At 40.4% G+C, this 20,513-nt stretch overlaps 1 protein-coding gene across 1 annotated transcript; it reads left to right on the top strand.

Moving 5' to 3' along the window:
- The first annotated feature begins 1,197 nt into the window (after nt 1-1,197).
- On the top strand, nt 1,198-16,240 carry LOC139714927 (cytochrome P450 2J6-like). Its single transcript, XM_071626575.1, has 4 exons — nt 1,198-1,417; nt 6,160-6,770; nt 15,099-15,423; nt 16,185-16,240. Exons 1-4 carry the CDS (start codon nt 1,198-1,200, stop codon nt 16,238-16,240), a joined length of 1,212 nt encoding a protein of 403 aa, XP_071482676.1.
- The last annotated feature ends 4,273 nt before the right edge of the window (nt 16,241-20,513 follow it).

Raw genomic sequence — 20,513 nt, 5'->3', positions numbered from 1 at the left:
AGCTGCCCAATGATTTGGGCGACCACATTCCTTTCACGTGGTGCCATAGGCCGGGCACTTCTTAGGAGGGTGACTCAAGTTACAGTTTCCACAGCGGCTCTGTTGCCTTCCTTGTGTGACAGCATCAATGTTCACCGCTTGGTTACGGAGAGACTGCATATCTGCCTCAGTGGCCTCTTGCGTTCTTGCTATGTCAAGTGCTGTGTCGAGAGTAAGTTTCTCATCCTTGCTGAGGAGTATTTCTTGTACCTTCTTGTAGCGGGTACCAAGAATCAGTTGCTCGATCAAACGATCATTTACTTCAGACTGTTCAGAGAATTTGCATTTCTGCACTTGTGTGCGGCATCTGCTCATAAAGTCATCAACTGTCTCTCCAGGTTCCTGCTGGAATTTCTGAAGTCGGAATCTCTCCAGGCGAAAGTTTGTTTTCGGCTGAAAGTGCTTTGCGAATGCTTCAAACAGTTCTTTCACTGTTTTAAATTCCACATTCCAGGCTTTGTAGATGCGTATTCCTTCCTGTCCCAGCCAAAGCAGAGCATACGTGATCTTTTCTTGATCGGTTTTCTTTGCTAAGGGTCCCTCAAAGATCAACTCGCTGTAGTGCTGGAAACTACGAAAAGCTGAAGGTGGATCACTGGATGACCAATTCATGCATGGAGGTGTGATTCCTGTCATGTCCCCCATCATGAAACTTCTTTTGTGTGCAACAATGAAATAATAATGCGTGAGTGAATGAAATGTGTGGAATTAGTTACACAGAGGAGTAAGACAAAGTCTTATCCTGTTACACAAAGGAGTAAGGATACCTGTAGTACCTTATCCTGAGTATGTCACGCAGGACATTCAGTACAGAGCTAATTCAGTGTTTGTTACAAAAGATAACTGTTGACATGAAGTAGAGCATATTCCGTACCAACACATTCACAATCACACACACTTTCCACAGGCTATGTGGACATCACATAAATCAATTATCGTTTCAGGAAAGCGTCCATAAACTAAGTCCGTAATATGTCAATCAATCCAGCTTTTGTTTAATGTCAGTTCCGATTAACTCAGTCTCTACATCATGTAGCTGGATGTTTATCATGTGTATTTTCATGAACAACAAATACCTGTTTAATTACCGCAAAGCGTCCTGAAAATTCACTCACAGTGAAAGTTTTCACTTTAATTTTAGGGTTCCACGTATTCACTATGACAGTTGAGGTCTCTGTCCACGGATTTCCGGCGTTGGTGCGCTCGGTTCTGGTCCCGTTCATCCACGGCAAGCTGTCGTCGTCGGCTACTTCTACCGGTGGTGTGCGTCTATGCGCTGTGTTCGTCCGCCCGTCACTGGCCGGGTCGCCGCTCGTGTTCGCTCCAATCGGTGCTGCAGTGGCCTCAAAGTCTCATCGCTGTATTGTAGCATACAGCGGTGGGCTGCCAAACTCGAAAGTACGGCACAATGAGATGACAAACGCTTCCAAATTCACGTTTCTGGCTGATCCAGTTTGTGAAACAGTTTTATTTGTCCGTAGAACAAGAGTCAAATATATCGCTGATACTATCCGCTTTGTCCCGAATTTCGGATCACAAAACACGTTCCGAAATTTAGCAGCAATGTCGGTCTCAAAAATTCTCCAAAGTGTCGTTGAGTTCAGCTGCCGCTGGCACTTCGATCTTGTTTGGCACGTTCACCATTGTTACGTCAGTCCTTTAGCTTACGACATAGCACTTACGCCCGCGTATATCATTGTCGGTTTGCACCAATCACACGTTTACTGTATTGATCCGTCAGTCTCTGTGCTTTATGACGTAGTGCTTATGCGTTCGCGTACAGTGTTTGATTGCCGATATCACTCCGCTTCGGTACAGTGTAGGTCTACGTCTACAGCATGCAGTACAGTCCGTCTGCGCTGTCTCACAACGTGGTATGTATGCGGCCATCTATAGCACAGGCGATCCGCTGGTAACCCAGAATCAGACTCAGTCCTAGGCCTGCATGGCGCACATAAATGTTGAATTTTAGTCCCGTTAATGCATAAAAGTCCTCAAAATTTGTCCAGATGAGTCCATGGTTCACCGCTGCCACCATGTCATAAGTTGATTTGTGCAGGGACATTAATGACGGACTTATCAGAGGCGGAGATTCGGAACAAGAACGTCATGCTTCTTGCATGATATTTATTAAGGTAGAACGGCGGTTTACAACCAACGCGCAATGAGTACTTGCGCTCATGTGAGATAGTGCATATGCTAATTATACATCATGCTACAGACCGGTAGCTAGCGTTGGTTTAGCCGTGACGCGAGCGTTGATAGAGCGGCGTTCTGCGCGTGCGGGCGTTGGCTCGGCAGTGGTTTAAAGTTGGTTTAGCGGCATACCGCTTTTGACTACGGAGCTGAACGGATCGCTTTGATAGAAGTTCTGATAGATTTTTGAAAGAAGTTGATAGTTGAAGTTCATCATGCCATGTGGACAAAAGAAGAGGAAGGCTGGAGAAGGAAAGGCATCAGCCTCCAAGAAGATCATTACTGAGCAGGCAGCTTCTTCTCTCTCTTCTCCTTCTGTCAACAGCTTGTTGCAATCTGAGGAGGTTCTGATTCTGCTGCTGGACTAGTGCACCAATCATAGCAAGTCTCTCAGCATCCATGGTAGTACAGTTTTACTGTAACTTTGAGCAAATTCGATGTAAATAGTTCAATAGTTTATTTATTTCCATCATCACAAAGAAAAGAAAAGAAAAAGTTGACATAATCCAAAGTGATACAATTTTTTTTTTCATTTCTCTTACACTCGTCTGATAAAGGATTTTTTTCAATACAATATAAAGTATATTATACACGAATGATGTCGTAAAAAGAAACAATACACTTTGTCATGGCAACAAAAATTGTAAATAATCACAATGATGTAAAACAGTGTTCCACTAAAAAAGCCACGCTTGTAAAACGTGGAACACTGGAACAAAAATGAGGTCTGCACTCAACGGCAGCTCGATTCCAAATGGGCTCCTGGTCCATTTCTCCCCGTATTTATAGCCAAATTCTGGTCCCGCTCCGACACCTCCATACCAACGCCAAACCAAACTTCATCACCACAATGGATCGTTGCTTCAACGCCTGACACAACAGCAATCCCGTGTCCGCTCGTAAAACGCTTACAACCACTCCACCAAAGTTTGTGCAAGGTTTAATCACCGCCCGAGCAAAGCTGGCGAAGCAGCGTTGGTCCAGCGTTCAAGATTTCTGGGTTGGCCTAGCGGACCCAAGCGTCCACGAACTTGCATCTAGCGGTGCCAAACTTTGACTGGGCGTTGTTGGAGCGGTGGTGAACTTTGCCGGAGCGGAAAATCGCCCGCTCCTCACCGCTCGCAATATTTTGTGCAGCTCAAAACTTTCGGAGCGGTAGGAGGGACCATCAGCGGTGGCGAGCGTATACGGCGTTGCCTTAACGGGGCCAACTTCTGTTAAACGGTGGTGAACGGTTACGAGTGGTGATGATTTTTTTTTTATCGCTCCAGGAACGCTCCATCAAAGTTCTTGCGGTGTGACCGGGCCTTAAGTGTTTGACTGCGATCGTGTGGTCGACATGGTCAAACGCTTTGGAGAAATCGGTGATCAAAACTGATGACGCTTGTTTAGGGCGATCAGCGTTTGAATGCAGGGTATGAAGAATGTCTATTAAGCAATGCGTTGTCGAAGTCCCTTTCATATCGCCGAATTGGGCTCTGTCCATGTTTGGCATCATTGCTACCAAGGTGTGTTGCGCCACTTTTGAAAAGTGATCTGTTAAAGCGATTGGGCGTAAATTCTCGATTGATGGTGGTGAAGATTTGGGTAGCGGTGCGACAATCGCTCTTTTCCATTGCAGGGGAACACATTGTTGTTTATACGATGTATTGAGTAGATGCGTGAGCGGTTTTGCTAGCTCGTACGAAAAAGTTCTGATGAATTTCGCCGTTATTCCATCTGGACCAGATGCTTTCTTTGTATTCATCTTGTTCAGCTGTTGGTAAACTTTCCACGGTTCAATGGTATATCGATATAACGTCAGAGTTTGCCTTTACAGAAATGCATTTCACACCAGCAGTACATATACGCAATCACGGCAATAGTACAGGTCTGGAAGGCCTGGGGCTGCTTATGACGGAGGGATAGCATGGATAGGGTGAAGAAGGGACATTTTTATATTGCAGAAAAGTTACGGACTTGTAATAACGTAGGAATGTACAGTCAAACCTGTCTTAGGGGTCTCCTCTCTGTGACGGCTATGCTGTCTATAACGACCTCTCTTTTCATTCCCCTTGGATGACCTCAATAAATATGTTTGACTGTATTTTAAACATGCCTGTATATTGCCTGTGACTGCGGTCAGACATAATTAGGTGACCCGTGTGAGATAACTATCCCTTCTGCTTCTGTGGGAACTCTTAATCTCTTTGGCTGTCCATCATTTTGTTCTGTCTTTTTGTGCAAACTTTGCGGATCGATTATCTCATAATTTGATAATTTGTGGCTGATATTTTGCGCTGTCTTAATATGATTGGATGACGGAACCAAATCTAACATTTCGCTGAAAAGAACACTGACACTATAATTTATAGGGAGATTCGTTTTCAATTATATATTGCGTATGGACAAAACCTGCAGATAATCGTGCGCAGGATAGGCTACTGGCATTAACTGATCTGGAATCCTAATGCATCAAAAGCATCATAGATACTATACCCACTAATGTTCTACCGACACACAAACACAAAAGTTAGGCACGAAAGCAGAAAGCGTCGACGTAAATCTGTCATTCATTTAAATTGAACTTTTACATGGTACAAGTGGTATACATGCAAAACATTTGATGACAATAAATTGGAAATATCTTTGTACTTTACTAAGTGCATGATTGATGCGTGGAATGTCTGCATCATTACTCAGTACACAAATATTACACACACAAATTACATGCACACAAACACAAAACCCAGACAAGAAAAGAGCGTCGACCTAAACTAGACATTAATGAATATTTGAAAATTTACAAGGTAGGCAAGACACTTCAAAATGACAATGAAAGCGAAGTCTCATTCATCACTCATTTATGCAGTCAACATAATTACAGTTATTTACACCCACAGATGGTTCTAGGAAAACGCAGGGACAAACTTCAGACATGAAGTAGAGACGTTTGCGTAGATCTCATGACTTAATTGATACTTGAATTTTTACATGGTAGGCAAGGCATTTGATGACTATAAATGCAAAATGCCTAAATTGTAATTATTTCCATTAATATTTTTTTCCATTTTTGATGAGTTCAATGTTTTAATCATCACTTACTTAAATCAATAGATACAACCGCACAAACAAAACCCAGACATGAAAATAGAAAGCTTCGAAGTTAATCTGATATTAATGAATATTTGGAATTTTGCGTGGTTAAACATTATACGAGGCATTTCATGCCGACAATTACGTTGATCGATGGAACACGCGGATTGCCAAACAGCCATCAAAGTCGTCGTTACATGTTCCCAAGGGGCTTGATGCCGTAGAGAGGGTTGACATGAATCTGACTGCAATAAAGTACAGTCAACTCGAAGTAAGTCGACTGCGCATAAAGTCGAATAATCACCTAAGTCGCCGAGAATTAACCCTCACTTTCACATTCAAAGCCTCACGTGTTATTGTTTTGTACAAGTCGATTTTTGGTAGTCGATTTATCGCTTAAGTCGATCAAATTCCGATGACAGTTTCAATAAAAAGTCATTAAATTCGTACCCCAAGTCGAACTTGACTGAAAAAAGTAATCAATAGCCGCTGTCACACTGACAAAATTTCTTGAAGTCTACACCCAAAAACACTTCGCGAAATTTGCTCGTTCATTCACCAATTCAAAATTCTCAAATTCAAAGTTTCCACAGCGCCATGATATCTTTTCAGGTATGATGAGCGCTTTAGGAGAGTCTATCATTATCATTATTACAAATGTATTATCATTATTGTTATTATAATTATTATTATTATTATTATTATTATTATTATCATCATCATCATCATTATCATCATCATTATTATCATTATTATCATTGCCACCATTAAATAGGGTAATTGCCCTAGACCCATGTTATTCTTTGCATGGACCAATAATGAATATTTAATCTCCTTCAATTGACGTAGGTGGCATAGTTTTCAGCGAGGGCGACGTCTGGTCTGACACTCGCCGCTTTGTTCTGACGACTCTGCGTCACTTCGGGATGGGAAAAAAGGTCATCGCCAATGAAACCAAGGGAGAGGCAACGCTGCTCGTCCAAGAGTTTGCTGCTAAAGATCGTCTTTCCTTTAACCCCGCAAGGTTAGTTAATCGTGCTGTCTGCAATGTCATCGCCCGAATCACTGTTGGGCGAAGATTCGAGGATTCCGACGATAAAGTAGGAAACGTCATTTCCAGCATCAACACCATATTCGGAAGTGACATTGTATTGGTCCCCGATGCGCCACTCTTCTTATTGAAGAAAGAGCGCTGTGCCGTTACGCACGTCCGAGATTTCCTCAACACGGAGATTAAGCAACATGAAGAAACATTCTATGGAGATTACCTGCGAGATTTGGTCGATATGTTTCTTGCCGAGGAGAAAAAACAAACAGCGGACAGCAAGAAGACCCTTCCCAGTAAGGAACACATTTGGAAGCCGCTTTTTGACGTTTTTGTGGCCGGTACCGACACAACATCGATGTCGATAACATGGGCAATTCTTTTCTTGGCTGGTTTACCGAGCTGTCAAGAAAAGGTTAGTAGAAATTTACTGGTTGTCAAAGGAAATTAGATAATAATGTGCAAATTGTCTTTTACTGTTTGGATGTCAGTTTGAACATGGTGAGACACATTTCACAAAGAGAATAAGAAATGTGGGGAAAATGTTCAAAAATTGTTACCTCACTTGATCTGGTCTAACCGCAAAAATATCAAGATATATCCTGCCATCATGGTGTACGTAAGTCTGTTAAGTCTATCCCTGCCCATGGGTCACGGGACGGTGGGGGTGGTTCGGGGGCACGTACCACACACACACTCACCCGCACTCGGCACTTAAAAGAAAAGGAGGAAAACCTGACTTTCTGGGTGTGGGAAATATTGCACCTGCGCCCCCCTACACTCACACATACACACACACACACACACACACACACTATTGCCTCTTTAAAATAGAGAGAGAGAGAGAGAGAGGAATCAATAAAAATGGGGGGGGGGGAGAAAAGAAGTGACTTTCCGGGTGCACATCGCAAGTTTGACTCCCACAAGTCATACAGCCCACGAGTCATACAGCCCGTGAGTTCAAGAATTAAGTAAACAAGGCCCACGAGATCGACAAATTAAACCCCATGTTGTAATGTCGAACTTGTGGGTTGTATGACTCGTGGGTATCGATCTTATGGGATGACCCCGACTTTCCGAGGGTAAGTTCGTCTTGAGATTCTTCAGGGAGGATGAAGGGTGAATTGATAGTTGACCGAACTACGAGCACTACCCCTAGCTGACACCTATCCCCCTTCCCCACATAAAAAGCCATAGCAAAACAAAACAAAGCATTCCTCTGCCCTAGGCTGCTATTAAACACTTTTCCTGCGGATGTTAGCATAATTATAACTCTCCCAAAGACGAATTAAACCAAGTGACTTGTATTGTGCCGCTTATGAAGTCACTTCTTGGAATGTTAAGCCCAGTGCCCGCTTTGCGACCTGAGCCTGCGAGCTGGAGCGAGCTGTATGGAGCGCCAAGTGTCGCATGGCCTTTTCCGCTACGAAATCAGTCATTTCGTCGACGAAATGATCATTTCGTTACAAAATGACAACCTTTCGTTACGAAATGACCGATTCCGTAACGAAATAGGCCAGGCGACACTTGGCGCTCCATACAGAAGGCTCAGGTCGCACAGTTTGCATTGGGTTTTACTTGATTGTTTTGTCAGGCTCTTAAGATATGTTTACAATAGTAAGCATCAAATTCACATCCACTTCTTGTGGAAACGCTAATTTTACACACAAACTTTCTACATTTTTGCACTATGCAGTATCATACAAATGATGCATAGGATAGAGTGCGTTAGTGGAGGCGTAGCTGCATCTCCACTAACGCCACTTAATAATCCTGTGCATCATTTGTTTTATAAAATGGGTCAAAAACTAACAACACTTGTAACAATTGATTGAGTGCGCACTGGTACTGCAGTGCGATGGTACTAAAGTAATCAAAGCCCATGTGACTCATTTCAGTGCTTCCTATTGGCTACGTTCTTGAACCCATCTTATAATATACATATATATATTATATCGTGGCGTTAGTGGAGATGCAGCTCACTCTCGGGTATTTACAATGTAGTGCAACATGCACTCGGCTTCGCCTCGTGCATGTTTCACAATTGTAAATACCCTCGAGTGCGCTACGCCTCCACTAACGCACTCTATCCTGTGCATCATTTGTTTTATAAAATGGGTCGAAAATTCGAAAACTAACAGCATTTTTCACGTACCTTTGTGGCTCAAGATGTCCGAAGATGTTCGTCCAAAACATTTACGCACGTCGCACTCGGAAATCCCGCACAAATAAGTATCGTGGTATGATGGGGGTTGGGTTTCCGGACACTTAAGCTCCCGCATGAAAACTTACTTATTTTACATAGAATATGCACCCTTTACCTTAAAGACTTGATATAGACTCCTCATATAGGCCTACTAGACAACATACTCTGAAAAGTGAGAATTAAGATGCTAAATCGTTGGATTTGCCCTTCAAAGTGACTCCATGTACGCGTCCGGTCCCACAACGCTTGGTCTACTGTACGTATTTAAGAGTATACGTACGCACGCCACACATGTTATGCACAAGGGAAGAAAGGCCAGCCGGCCGGCAGCCCGAGCTAGAAGTTGTTTACAGGATTGACAGCGCGTATGCATGCAATCAAAGGAGCCGCCGCGCACACAGACGATCGGCAATAGGATTTAACACGCAGTGCAATGGGACTAAAATAACCAAAGCACACGTGACTCATTTCAGCGCTTCCTATTGGCTACATTCTTGAACCCATTTTATAATCCGCATTGGTTTCCCCACCTGGCATCTGCTCAGTGATCGATGACTGATATCTGTGATCGTACTGTGCATATTTTAAGGCTCTGTCACACCCTTTCCGGGCAAGCTACGCGGGCTTGTTGCATGTGGGGATTTTCCAGGATACAGGACAATTTCTGAGGGCAGACAAGGATTTGGGCGAGTCGTGCATGCGTTTTACCTACTGGACGCGTGCTACTTAAGTTGTACTTGCGGGTATTCTGTGTGACAGGCGTACAAGGCGCGTGGGGGCGGCTGACAATTAGTCAATTCAAGGAATTCCTCTAAAGGACTACACTGTATTTATTTGGCAGAGGGTCCCAGAGAATGTCCTAGAGAATTATACTGGCCGCAGCCAACTCTCAACTAACGAGCAGTATGGCAGTAACTGATCGACCCTCAACATGCACGCAATTTGCTCATACATCTCGCTCCACGCCTGCAGAACTGACCAGGTACACAGATGTTCTAATTATCAACACCGTTCCTTGCCAGTAACACACCCGTATTATGCTTGTAGAATGTCGTCTGCATGGACCTCTGCTGGCAGTCTCCTTGACTCACCCTGTAACCCTGTCACTTGTCATTGTGCAGGCCATAACTTGTAAATCGGACTTGGGAGGGCGACTACGGGCTACTACGTGTAAGGTACTGTCATTGTGCAGGCCATATTTGCGGGGACCTCCAGGTAGCAAAAAATTGTTTCCTCATGTCACAAGCAAGGCTTGCCCGAAAAGGTGTGACTGGACCTTGAGGTTGCCCACAGAGGTTCACGCAGAAAACGAGTAGAAGGGCCGTAGCGGTAGCACCTCGCAAGCAACTCTCATGCAACTTGCCCGTGACTAGAACGTGAATTGAACGTAAGTAGCACACGTTCAGCAGGTAAGACGCACGCAAAACTTGCCCAAATCCTTGTCCGCCCGCAGAAAATTATACTGCGTGCTGAAATCCATGCACGCAACGAGCCCGCAGAGCTTGTCCGGAAAAGCGTGACTGGGCCTTTAATGCGTATTTCTGAGGCCTTTGTCCTTGTCAAACATCTGCTTAATAATATATGACGATGATATCCTGCATTTTTGTTTTTATTACACCTAGAGTTGCTTAATTTGTCAAACAGCAGGTATGTGAAATCTTTTTTTATTAATAAGTAAATAATACCTGCATGCTCGTATATATTTTGTACTGTTAAGAAAAGCGGTGCTGTATATTTAAGTCAATTATACACCGGTTTGCATTTGAAGAGTTTGTTGGCAAAAACCGATAAGTCCATATTTGCCAAATGGAGATATTTGCGATTAAAGGTCAAGAAAAATAAAGAGAATGATAAGAAAATTGTTACTTCTTTTGACCATAACTTCAAAAATGTACCTTTATATGCAGTGAGCAATATATTATTCAAAAGGTATTATTTTGTACTTTATGACAGAGACCGTAATTCAAAATCTTCAAAAATGGACTTATCGGTTTTTGCAAACAAACTCTTCATTTATTTCCACTGTTCAAATGTTACTCAGTAACTTTGTTCAATTGCCTTCTGTTATATCTTGTATTTAAAGGAATGCAGATATAAAATCAATTTAAATCAGATCAGATCAAATCAAATTAATAAAAAAAGATGACGCAATAGCACAACAGCAGGCATTACTGCCAATATTCCACCATTGACTAAAGAAAATTCATAACCTCTGTTTTATTGTGTAATTCGGTCATCCCAGAAAGATTAAAATTACTTGGACTTCAAAACAAGGCTAGTGCTAAATTGTGTCTCGCCCATTCGCGTACAAGAAATTGATATTAACTCCCAGAAGTTCTTTGACCCGCCTATGACCTTTGACCTTGTGGTGACCTTCAACTCCCCAAGGGACATTTACCATCCAAGTTTGGTCACAAACAGACAAAGGGATCAAAAGTTATGAGCCATAATCAAAACGCGCCAGAAAAAACTTAACAATGGGCCCTAAAAATTTGTTGACCCCTTTCTGTGCCCTTGGACCTTTCGATGACCTTTAATTCCCCAAGGGACATCTACCGTCCAAGTTTGGTCACAAACGGACATAGGGAGCAAAAGTTCTGAACCACAATAGAAACGCGCCCTTAGAAAACTTAACATTGGGCCCTAAAAATTTGTTGACCCCTGTCTGTGACCTTTGACCTTGCGATGACCTTCACCTCCCCAAGGGACATCTACCATCCAAGTTTGGTCACAAAGGGACAAAGGGATCAAAAGTTATGAGCCATAATCAAAACACGCCATAAAAAATAACATTGGGCCTTGAAAGTTCGTTGACCCCTGTATGTGACCTATGAACTTGTGATGACCTTTACCTCCCCAAGGGACATCTACCATCCAAGTTTGGTCACAAACAGACAAAGGGATCAAAAGTTATGAGCCATAATCAAAACGCGCCATAAAAACTTAACTTTGGGCCCTAAAAGTTCGTTGACCCCTGTCTGTGACAGTCTTAAATGATAATAATAATACATACAATTTCTATAGCGCCGTTCTCCACTTTGATTAAATGCTCAAGGCGCTTTACAATTGTACATCAAAGCAAACATTGAAAATACAAGTACATCACTTTGACGTATGACCTCAAATGACCTTTGACCTTATCATGTGACCTCTTACAGACCTTATCCTGCGTGACCTCCAACGGCACCATAACATGAAGGTACCCCCAGTGCATCTATGACCCAAGTTAGGTTGTAATCCAAGCAACTTATGTGAAGTTATTTGTCAAAAAAGAGTCTTGCAGGTAAACTTTAAAAGGGCATTGTACCAGGTACCGGTTTTTTATTTTTTTATATGTTGTTCTTTTAATTCTAAAAGACCCAGCGGTGCAAACAGAATCAAAATTTCATAACTATTTAGTCCGTAATTTCATGTTGAAAATGGAAATTTTTGGGCGAGAATTGTATGCTAATGAGCTGACGAGCCCGGATGTCGTGATGTCACAGGTGCCAAATGTTTCACTGATTACAAGCCCTCGCATACGCGTGCGTTAAATCGTGCCGAGTAGCAGACGACGCTTAGGCCCAATTTAGCTAGCAGGCGGCACTTGTGTACTGTCCTATCCATGCAGCTGTCTCAAATTTCGCTGAACCAAATCGCCCCAAAATTACAGGATATACTTCTAAGCATATTTCAAAATACCGTATTATATCTGAACGAAATCGGTAATCGAGAAGTATCAATATTGACGCCGAATTTCAAGTTGTTACTAAAAAAACCCTCACACTTCGCGAGAGATCTTGGTAAACGCGATATGCTCAATCTAGAACTGAAGTTAGCCGACTAGTGCTGTGCGAACGGGGAATTTACGCGGGAACTAAATTAAAAAATGTCATGATTTTAGCGATTTGTGTGATTTACGAACTTTACTTTTCATTCAACTTAGCTAGATTACTTGAAAGATTTGTCTCATGATATTAGATGGCTAACTTCAGTCTGTGCGTGCGCAGGCAAGTAGGGCTACTACGCCGCGATCACTCTTGTTTAGTCGTACAGAGCAGATTGTTTTTAGCGACGACAGGAAAGTCGACAACTTCACTTACGCTTCTCAACTTGCGATTTGGTTCCAATTAGCGTGAGCAAGTGGACATGAGTCATAAAATACTTCTTGTGATTTTGGTGCAATTTGGTTGGGTGAATTTTGAGATATCTACATGGATACGGAAGTACTCTAGCACTATGCCTACACCAGCGCTTGGATCGCGAAGCGGTGGCACTGTTTGTCTACGTGGTCGGGCCACTCTTCCGAGGTATGGGTCCTACTAAAACTAGATCTAAGTTAGTCCTTGGTGTTAATACGACCACCATGAGATTTATCTCGACCACAAAAACATTGAAAATCCATAAAGCAGATACCTTACCTGCAAAATTCAGCACAGAAACAACAGGGCCTGCAGCACAAGGGCCTCTAGCGGCAACGCTAGACCTTGGAGTCTGGACTTTCGTCTGGACTTTCTTCAAGTTCTGGCAGCAGGGCCATTCGGGCCCGGGGTATGTATTGCATACAAAACGTTTACGCTGTGCCTATTATTAGTGCATACTGTGCACGTACAGCTGTCGACGGAGCGGCGAGTAGAATCTTCTCGGTCCTTGACTGCTCACTAGTCCTAGTCCTAGTTCTAGTCTAGAGTCTATATGTACTGAGTGCCGTTTTCTTCTAACTAGGCGTAAGCCGTGATTGCCGTTGACTATTTTTTGGATTTAGATTTTAAGAATCACTCAGTCCTCATCTTCGTTAGATAGTTTGAACTGTGATGTCGAACCATTATCGCTCATCATCAATGCATGTATATAGTTAGTGCAACGTTACTTTTTTTACACACAGTTTTCTATGGGCAGCACCTTCGGACAATGATGCCAATTTCATTTTGCATATCTGGAATATTCCCCACAAATTTGATCTAAATAAAAAGCTTTTGAAGAGATTCCTTTTAAAAATTAATAAATATTGTTTCACATGTTTATTTCAGCTCCATATTGCAATTTTACTAATAACAGTTTTTGCAGTACTTCGTGTGAGATTTCACCAGTAAATTGACATGTGTAGAACCTTTCTAGTTCGTTTTGCTAAAGTCGGAGGTTGGCACCTGTGACGTATGCCAAATTGTGTGGATCGTTCCTTGGCTTGCTCGTTTTCATTTTTTTCAAAAAATCATTACAGGCTTATCCTGGGTTTTAGAATCCTCTCTTTCCAGTTGTAGGCATCAAAAAATGTAGATTAGAATTATCAGACAAGTAGAATATGTCAGTACAGGTTTCTTTTAACATAGAAAAGAGAGTCTTGCACATACTCTTTAAAGGGACTGTACAGTACTGGTTGAGGTGGGGATTCATGTTTTGCACATTCCTAAGTGAGATAATGAGAAACCTCTCATGAAATATGAAAGAGCCTGTAATTTTATGAAGGGTTCAACGTTTATTTGATGAAAATTGATTCAAATGGCTAAGATATCCAAAAAAGTGATAATAACAAAAGGCGACATGCCACAACTTTATTAGGATCTCTTTGTTTCACCTTGTTTTTCGATATCTCAGCCATTTCAAACTGATTTTCATCAAATAAACTTTTGATACCCCATGGAATTGCATGTTCTTTGACATCTCATAGAGTGGTTTCTGAATATCTTGCAAAACATTGAGAGCTAAATCCTCACCTCAAACAGAACTGTACACACCCTTTAATATATGACCTCAAACCACCTTTGACATCATCACATGACCTCCGACAACACCATAACATGAAGATACCCCTAGTGCCTCTATCACCCAAGTGTGGCTGCCATTGCTGTAATAGTTGCCAAGTTATGCATCATAAGAGAGTCTTGCAGGTAAACTTTAACATTTGTGACGGACGACGGACGGACGCCATTCGGATCCCTTAGTCTCGCCTTCACCTCCGATGGGCGAGACAAAAAGGAAGAATAAGAAAATTATACACTAATCTATCTCTGGCGGCATAAATGATTCCTCGCATATATAAACAATCTTTGGTTTAAGTTTTGTTTTTTCTATCATATTTCTGAAAAAAAAGCAAAGAGAATACACTGTACGCAGAGGGAAAGGTTTAGGTGTAAATGTTCTTCAGTTTTGTCTCCCTCTACAAATGAAATTTGTAAGATCCGACATGTTTATTAAACTCCAGATCGGCAATTGCGATATTACAAATTTTAATTGTACAGGGAGACAAAATTGAAGAAAATTCACAATTTGAAGAGATTATGACAAACAAGTTCTTGCAGGTTGAGACAAACCAAGTCTTACAATTAACAAGTTTTCCCGATCATCCATCGTTATCATTGTAGGCAAATAGACACGATCTGACTGATATCTAACACTGGCATATATCATAGTCTGTTGCCTTTATTGATCTATGCTGTCATCGAGTGATTGATTTTAATTGCAACATATTCTGATGGCTCCTTTCAGTGTATAATGCAATCGTTTAAGCGAACATCGTATAAACACTGCATTTAGTCTAACACCTTTCAACATTCACAGATCTTGCTCGAAATTCAGACAATAGAAGATTCTGGGGGAACAATTGGTACTAATCTTCAAAAGATGCCGTACACTCTCGCTTTTACCACCGAGGTTCTTCGCTTTCGTCCGGTCCTACCGCTTGGGTTGCCTCACGTAACCACGGAAGATGTCAGGGTTCGGGACTACGTCATCCCGCGGGGATCCGCAATCATGATGAACATACTCGCAATACACAGTGACCCCAAAATCTGGGGTGACCCGGAAGTGTTTCGACCCGAGAGGTTTCTGAATGCCGACGGGACCGAGTTCGTGAAGAACAAAGCATATATGCCTTTTGGGGCCGGTAAGCATGATATATTCTAGAGTGACACGATAATTGGTAATCAAAATGTATAACTCGCTAGACAAAAGACAAAAGAACAAATAGAAGAGATTAAGAGAACAGAATACAAATCAATCAGTTTAATTAACCGGCAGAACAGTTCTTAGACAGTAATTGACAGAATAGACATAAACAAACACATAAAGTGAAATGATATTGCTGATTTCTGATAATGTTGCATTTGCAGAATTGCATGAAGCTTTCTCTAAACGTACATCTTTGTGATAGAAACTTATGTGAGAGGTAACGACTGAACGGTCTGTCAATCATTCAACAAGATGTGTGCAACATATAACGTGCAATTTGTCTGTTTTGCCAAACTCACTTGTAAGATAATGAAGAGGAAACGAGAAGAATGGTGCAAGATTTATTTTCGAAGTGGACTGAAAATAAGAAAGTTGAGAATTTTCAAAGGTTCCCGTGTTTTCACAAGACAGTGGGTTACTACACAACGTCCAAAGTTTAACTGATCCCTCTTGCTCATAGCGTCAGCGTTTCACAAACACACCCTCCTCTCCATACAGAGAATTCAACATACTTTCTCTTTTCAAGCTTAATGAAAGAGCACTTACCCCTTTCAAAAAGCAAGGGGAATAATGTTACTCCAGGATGTGTCAGTAATAAGCCGAGGGAATGTTTACTTTTCATTTGAAAGAAATGAAATGTCTATCTGTTTTGTATATACTTTCTTTACATTTCTTTTTTTCATCGTTGTCCTGCAGATTTGTCGCGAAATGTCGTAGACTTCTCACGCAGGACTGGTGGCACCAAACCTTAATAAATCCTTATTAGTTACTTTTGAATGGATTGTCAAACTTTCCTCAAACTTCACTGGTGTGTTCTACTAATATAGATGCAGTCATTCACTCCTCATACATATAGGCCTAGTTGATTAATTGATTGATTGATTGATTGATTGATTGATTGATTTAAGTTATTTTATTTCTAAATTTATTTTGCTACACAAATAAAACACAAAGACGATTGAATGAACTGATCAAGCACAGTATACTAAGTAATTTGAATCTGACAGATAAAACAGATAAATGATTAATTCAAATAATCAACTTTTTTTTCTATTACAATAGATCATAATTTGTTGTTACTATTTTTGGTGCTTTTATTGTTTACTCATCTCAATGAAGGCCGTCGAGTGTGTGTAGGCGAACAATTGGCCAGGATGGAGTTCTTCATCTTCGTGGTGACCCTGGTGAAACATTTTTCCTTCTACATGCCCGACGGAATCGAACCAAACTACGATTACGGACATCGCGTCTCGACTCTTTTGCCGAAACCGTACGAAATCATTGCAAAACTTCGCTAAATACTCGTCGGAGTGGCCACGCGACGTGGAGACACGAACGCTTGCACACACATGTTTGCACCGAGGGCTGTCAAGCCATCTTGACAGATGAACAAACAAACAAACAAACAAACAAACAAACAAGCAAACAAACAAAACAAATTAACTTTTAAAGTTTTTCCCCACAGGGATTTTTATTATTATATTCCATACCTATATACGTACAATATCAATCAAAGTACATGATACATCGTAATACTTCTAACACTTAGAAAAACAGGCAATGCACTGTCGTGACTCAGAACTTCAGAACATTACATATAAGAAAACAGGTGTCCAAAAGACACAATTTTTTTTCTGAAGCACTTATAGCATCTAATTATTTCTTGCAAAAAAAAAAGTCAATTATTACGACATTCCCGAATTTTATCTTTACATGGAAAAAAAAAACTTGGTATTCTTCTTCTTCTTAATTTACAGTCATTAATTTCCTTTCTTACAACCGTGGAATACAATTCAATATCAAATAATTCATTTTCCGTAGTGTATGTAATTTCTGAATCCACATAAGACAATCCTTTCTCTTAATTCAGTCCATAAACAGCATATTGGCGTTCGCTTACTCAAGAGTTGCATCAAAGTTTGTAAATACACCTTGCAAAGAGGAACAATATTTTCTTTCAATTAATCCAGTTATATTCAACATCTCATTTGTATAATTATATATAAAAACAAAGTTAACGTCCGATATACTCTTATGCGGGGGGAAACGAAAATTATTACCATTTCTTTGCAACAACTAATATATAGACAAAAAAAACCAAATTCCAGTACACAGTATTACTGTTCAGTTGCTAATAGCTTGTACCCTTATAGACATGTCTATATGCCGTTTCCCTCCAGTATCAGTTATTTTTTGTGGTTCGCTGAAAAAGTGTGGATATAAAGGAACACGCTCACAGCTTAAATCAATTTAGTTATTTCATTTCATTTCATTTCATTTGATTTCATATTTCTCAATGAATAATAAAAAATACATCAAATGTAACAAAATTTAATACATGATATCCAGCTGGGAGACATATATAGAATACTGTAAACATATAACACATAGTGGTCAATCTATAAAAGTTGGAGTATTATGTCAGAATTGGGAAAAATGTTCCTATTGAGTTTTGATCTTTTCTTGAATACATGATGCGAGTCCGTTTGAAATGAATCTCAAGATTGTCTGTTGCTGCATTACGGTCCCCTTACCCGATACGTGAGATGCTGTTGATATATAGTAGTTGAGTTTTCGTTGCTCTATTGTTTATCATTAACGATACTATATCAAATGTTGCTCTGGTATGCCTATTGTATATAAAATTGAGACAAAGAAGACAGTATACGTCGCACGATGCCGGCTATTGGTAGAAGCTTTTGACCTCAGGTCTTCGTCATCTCCCCCCCCCCCCCCCCCCCCCCCCTCTCTCTCTCTCTCTCTCTCTCTCTCTCTATATATATATATATATATATATATATATATATATATATATATTTATATATATATAATATTATATATATATATATATATATATATATATATACATATGTACATATATACCCATATATATAATATATTATATATATATATTGTGACATTGGTTAAACGCAGGAGGACGGAACCAATAGAAACAGGAGGAGGGTTGTAGTGGCAATTGATGATGGTATCGACTCCATATAGGATGTTTGAAGTATAGTTTTTATGAGATTTATGATATAGGTAAGGAGAAGAATTGGCAATATTGGTGAGTATTTTGTCAATGATGATATTCAGGCAAGTAATTATGATTATCATTATATACAGGAACATATGTGGGACTAGTGGGAAAAGGTATGCCTATATAGGTGTGATATTTTTGGTACAGGTTGGCATGCAGAGAGGTGCTCTTTTATCAATGAAAGTAATGTTATATGTTTACTCTGATTATAATGTTATCATTTGATCACGATAACTTACTATCAAAATGATGTGAAATATTTTCAGGATTTGGGGTTTCTTTTGTAAATCGGCATTAGTTTATTCGTATTAAAAAGAAAGAAATATATTGTTTTGTTAAATTTGTTAATACATCACAAAGTGATTTGGTAAATTCCATTCATATGATATGGAATCAAAAATAAATGTTGCTGAAAAAAAAGCACGTGTGTATGTGTGAGTTTCCTCTGATACTGACTGCCCTGACATGAGGGGCAGATATAGATTCTCTTCTCTAAGTTTCAATTCATTTCCACACAAATCATAGTGTTGTGTTCACAACATCCATCCATGACAATGTGAAGTAGCACATAAATTATTAGTTTTAAGTTCAGTATATACAAAAAGCATTTACATAGCACAAAATCAATTGAAATAATTCTCAAGGGTACATTCATGACGGATAAATAAAATTGTGTGTGGAGGGAACCTACATAGAAGCAGACGCTTGTGGGAGGATTTACGCTTTAATTTATGCTATGGATTTACGCTTTAATTTGATAAAATTCATTGAAGGGAAGATTTCTCCGTCTGCGTGCTACTTTCATGAAAAAAAAATGAAGGAGGAGGAGGAGAACAAGAAAAAGAAGAAGTAGAGGAAGAAGAAAAAGGAGAAGCAGAAAAAATAAATAATGGGTGCACTATCCTGCAGTCTCGCGCTGTAATTTCACACAATGTAACCGAGCATATTGAGTTTAAGGGCGCTGTCTACCGACAACGGTGTTCTGTTGTCGAGACGCATCGTATTGTGTTGCATTGCTTTTCTATTTTGACATGTAAGCACAATGGGTGCAAATTTACACACGTGCGTAAACACACTCACACTCACACACACTTACACGCATATAACTGTAAAAATGTATACTGTAACAGTATGCATATTTGTTAATAACTCACACACATAAACATGCAACAACTGTATGTTATTCAATGTTTGTGTATAGTGTTTGTGTGTATGTGTGTATCATTGATACTGCAGGCAAACAGCCCCCCCCCCCCCCCTCCGGAAAAACGCAGTATCTGCAATGTAGTTACATCACAGATACTGCGTTTTTCATGGGGGGGGGGGGGTGGGTCAGTTGTTCATGTCATTATAAGAAATTTTATAACACAAAGAAACTTTTTTTTTTCAAATTGTGTATTGATGCTATAAATAACAACGCTTATGTGATCTGCAATAAAGGAACAATATAGCAGCCATCAGATTCGCACATAAGAAATTGGCATTATTTTCAGTGGTGAATGAAATCCATATGCAGAAAATGAATGTATGTGGGGGGGGGGGGGCGAAGTGTACCAATCACCATAATCCGTCCACCTTTGGTAATGATTTTGCGTGAACCAACATTAAACTCGTGTCTAAAAAACTTGAGGGGACATCATCTACACCAAATATGCTACCAAGTCCGCACACACACACACACACACACACACACACAAAGAATACCATTTTCTTTGCTCATTTTTCCACTAATGAACTATATTCATTTCTGGTCAGTTTCCCTCTGTTTGCGTTTGTTACATACTCAAAAAGCTGCATCACTTTGGTGATCGCTCACAGTTATCCCCAAGTTGAATTATCCTTCGGGTTTATGTCAGGTTTAAAGGCACAGTTTACCTTTGGGAACAGTGATTTTAAAAGTTTCTGAGTTATTACATTTGATGCATATATGTAGGTCAGATAAAACCTGAAAGATAGGGAGATACCACTGTGTTTCTCATTAAAGG

Source organism: Diadema antillarum, unplaced genomic scaffold, assembly GCF_040938485.1.
Source record: "Diadema antillarum isolate AM-2024a unplaced genomic scaffold, OU_Dant_1.0 seq00002535_RagTag, whole genome shotgun sequence".
NCBI classification, from domain to species: domain Eukaryota; kingdom Metazoa; phylum Echinodermata; class Echinoidea; order Diadematoida; family Diadematidae; genus Diadema; species Diadema antillarum.
Note: the sequence above shows the minus strand (reverse complement) of the source record. Positions and strands in the feature narration are given on the sequence as shown.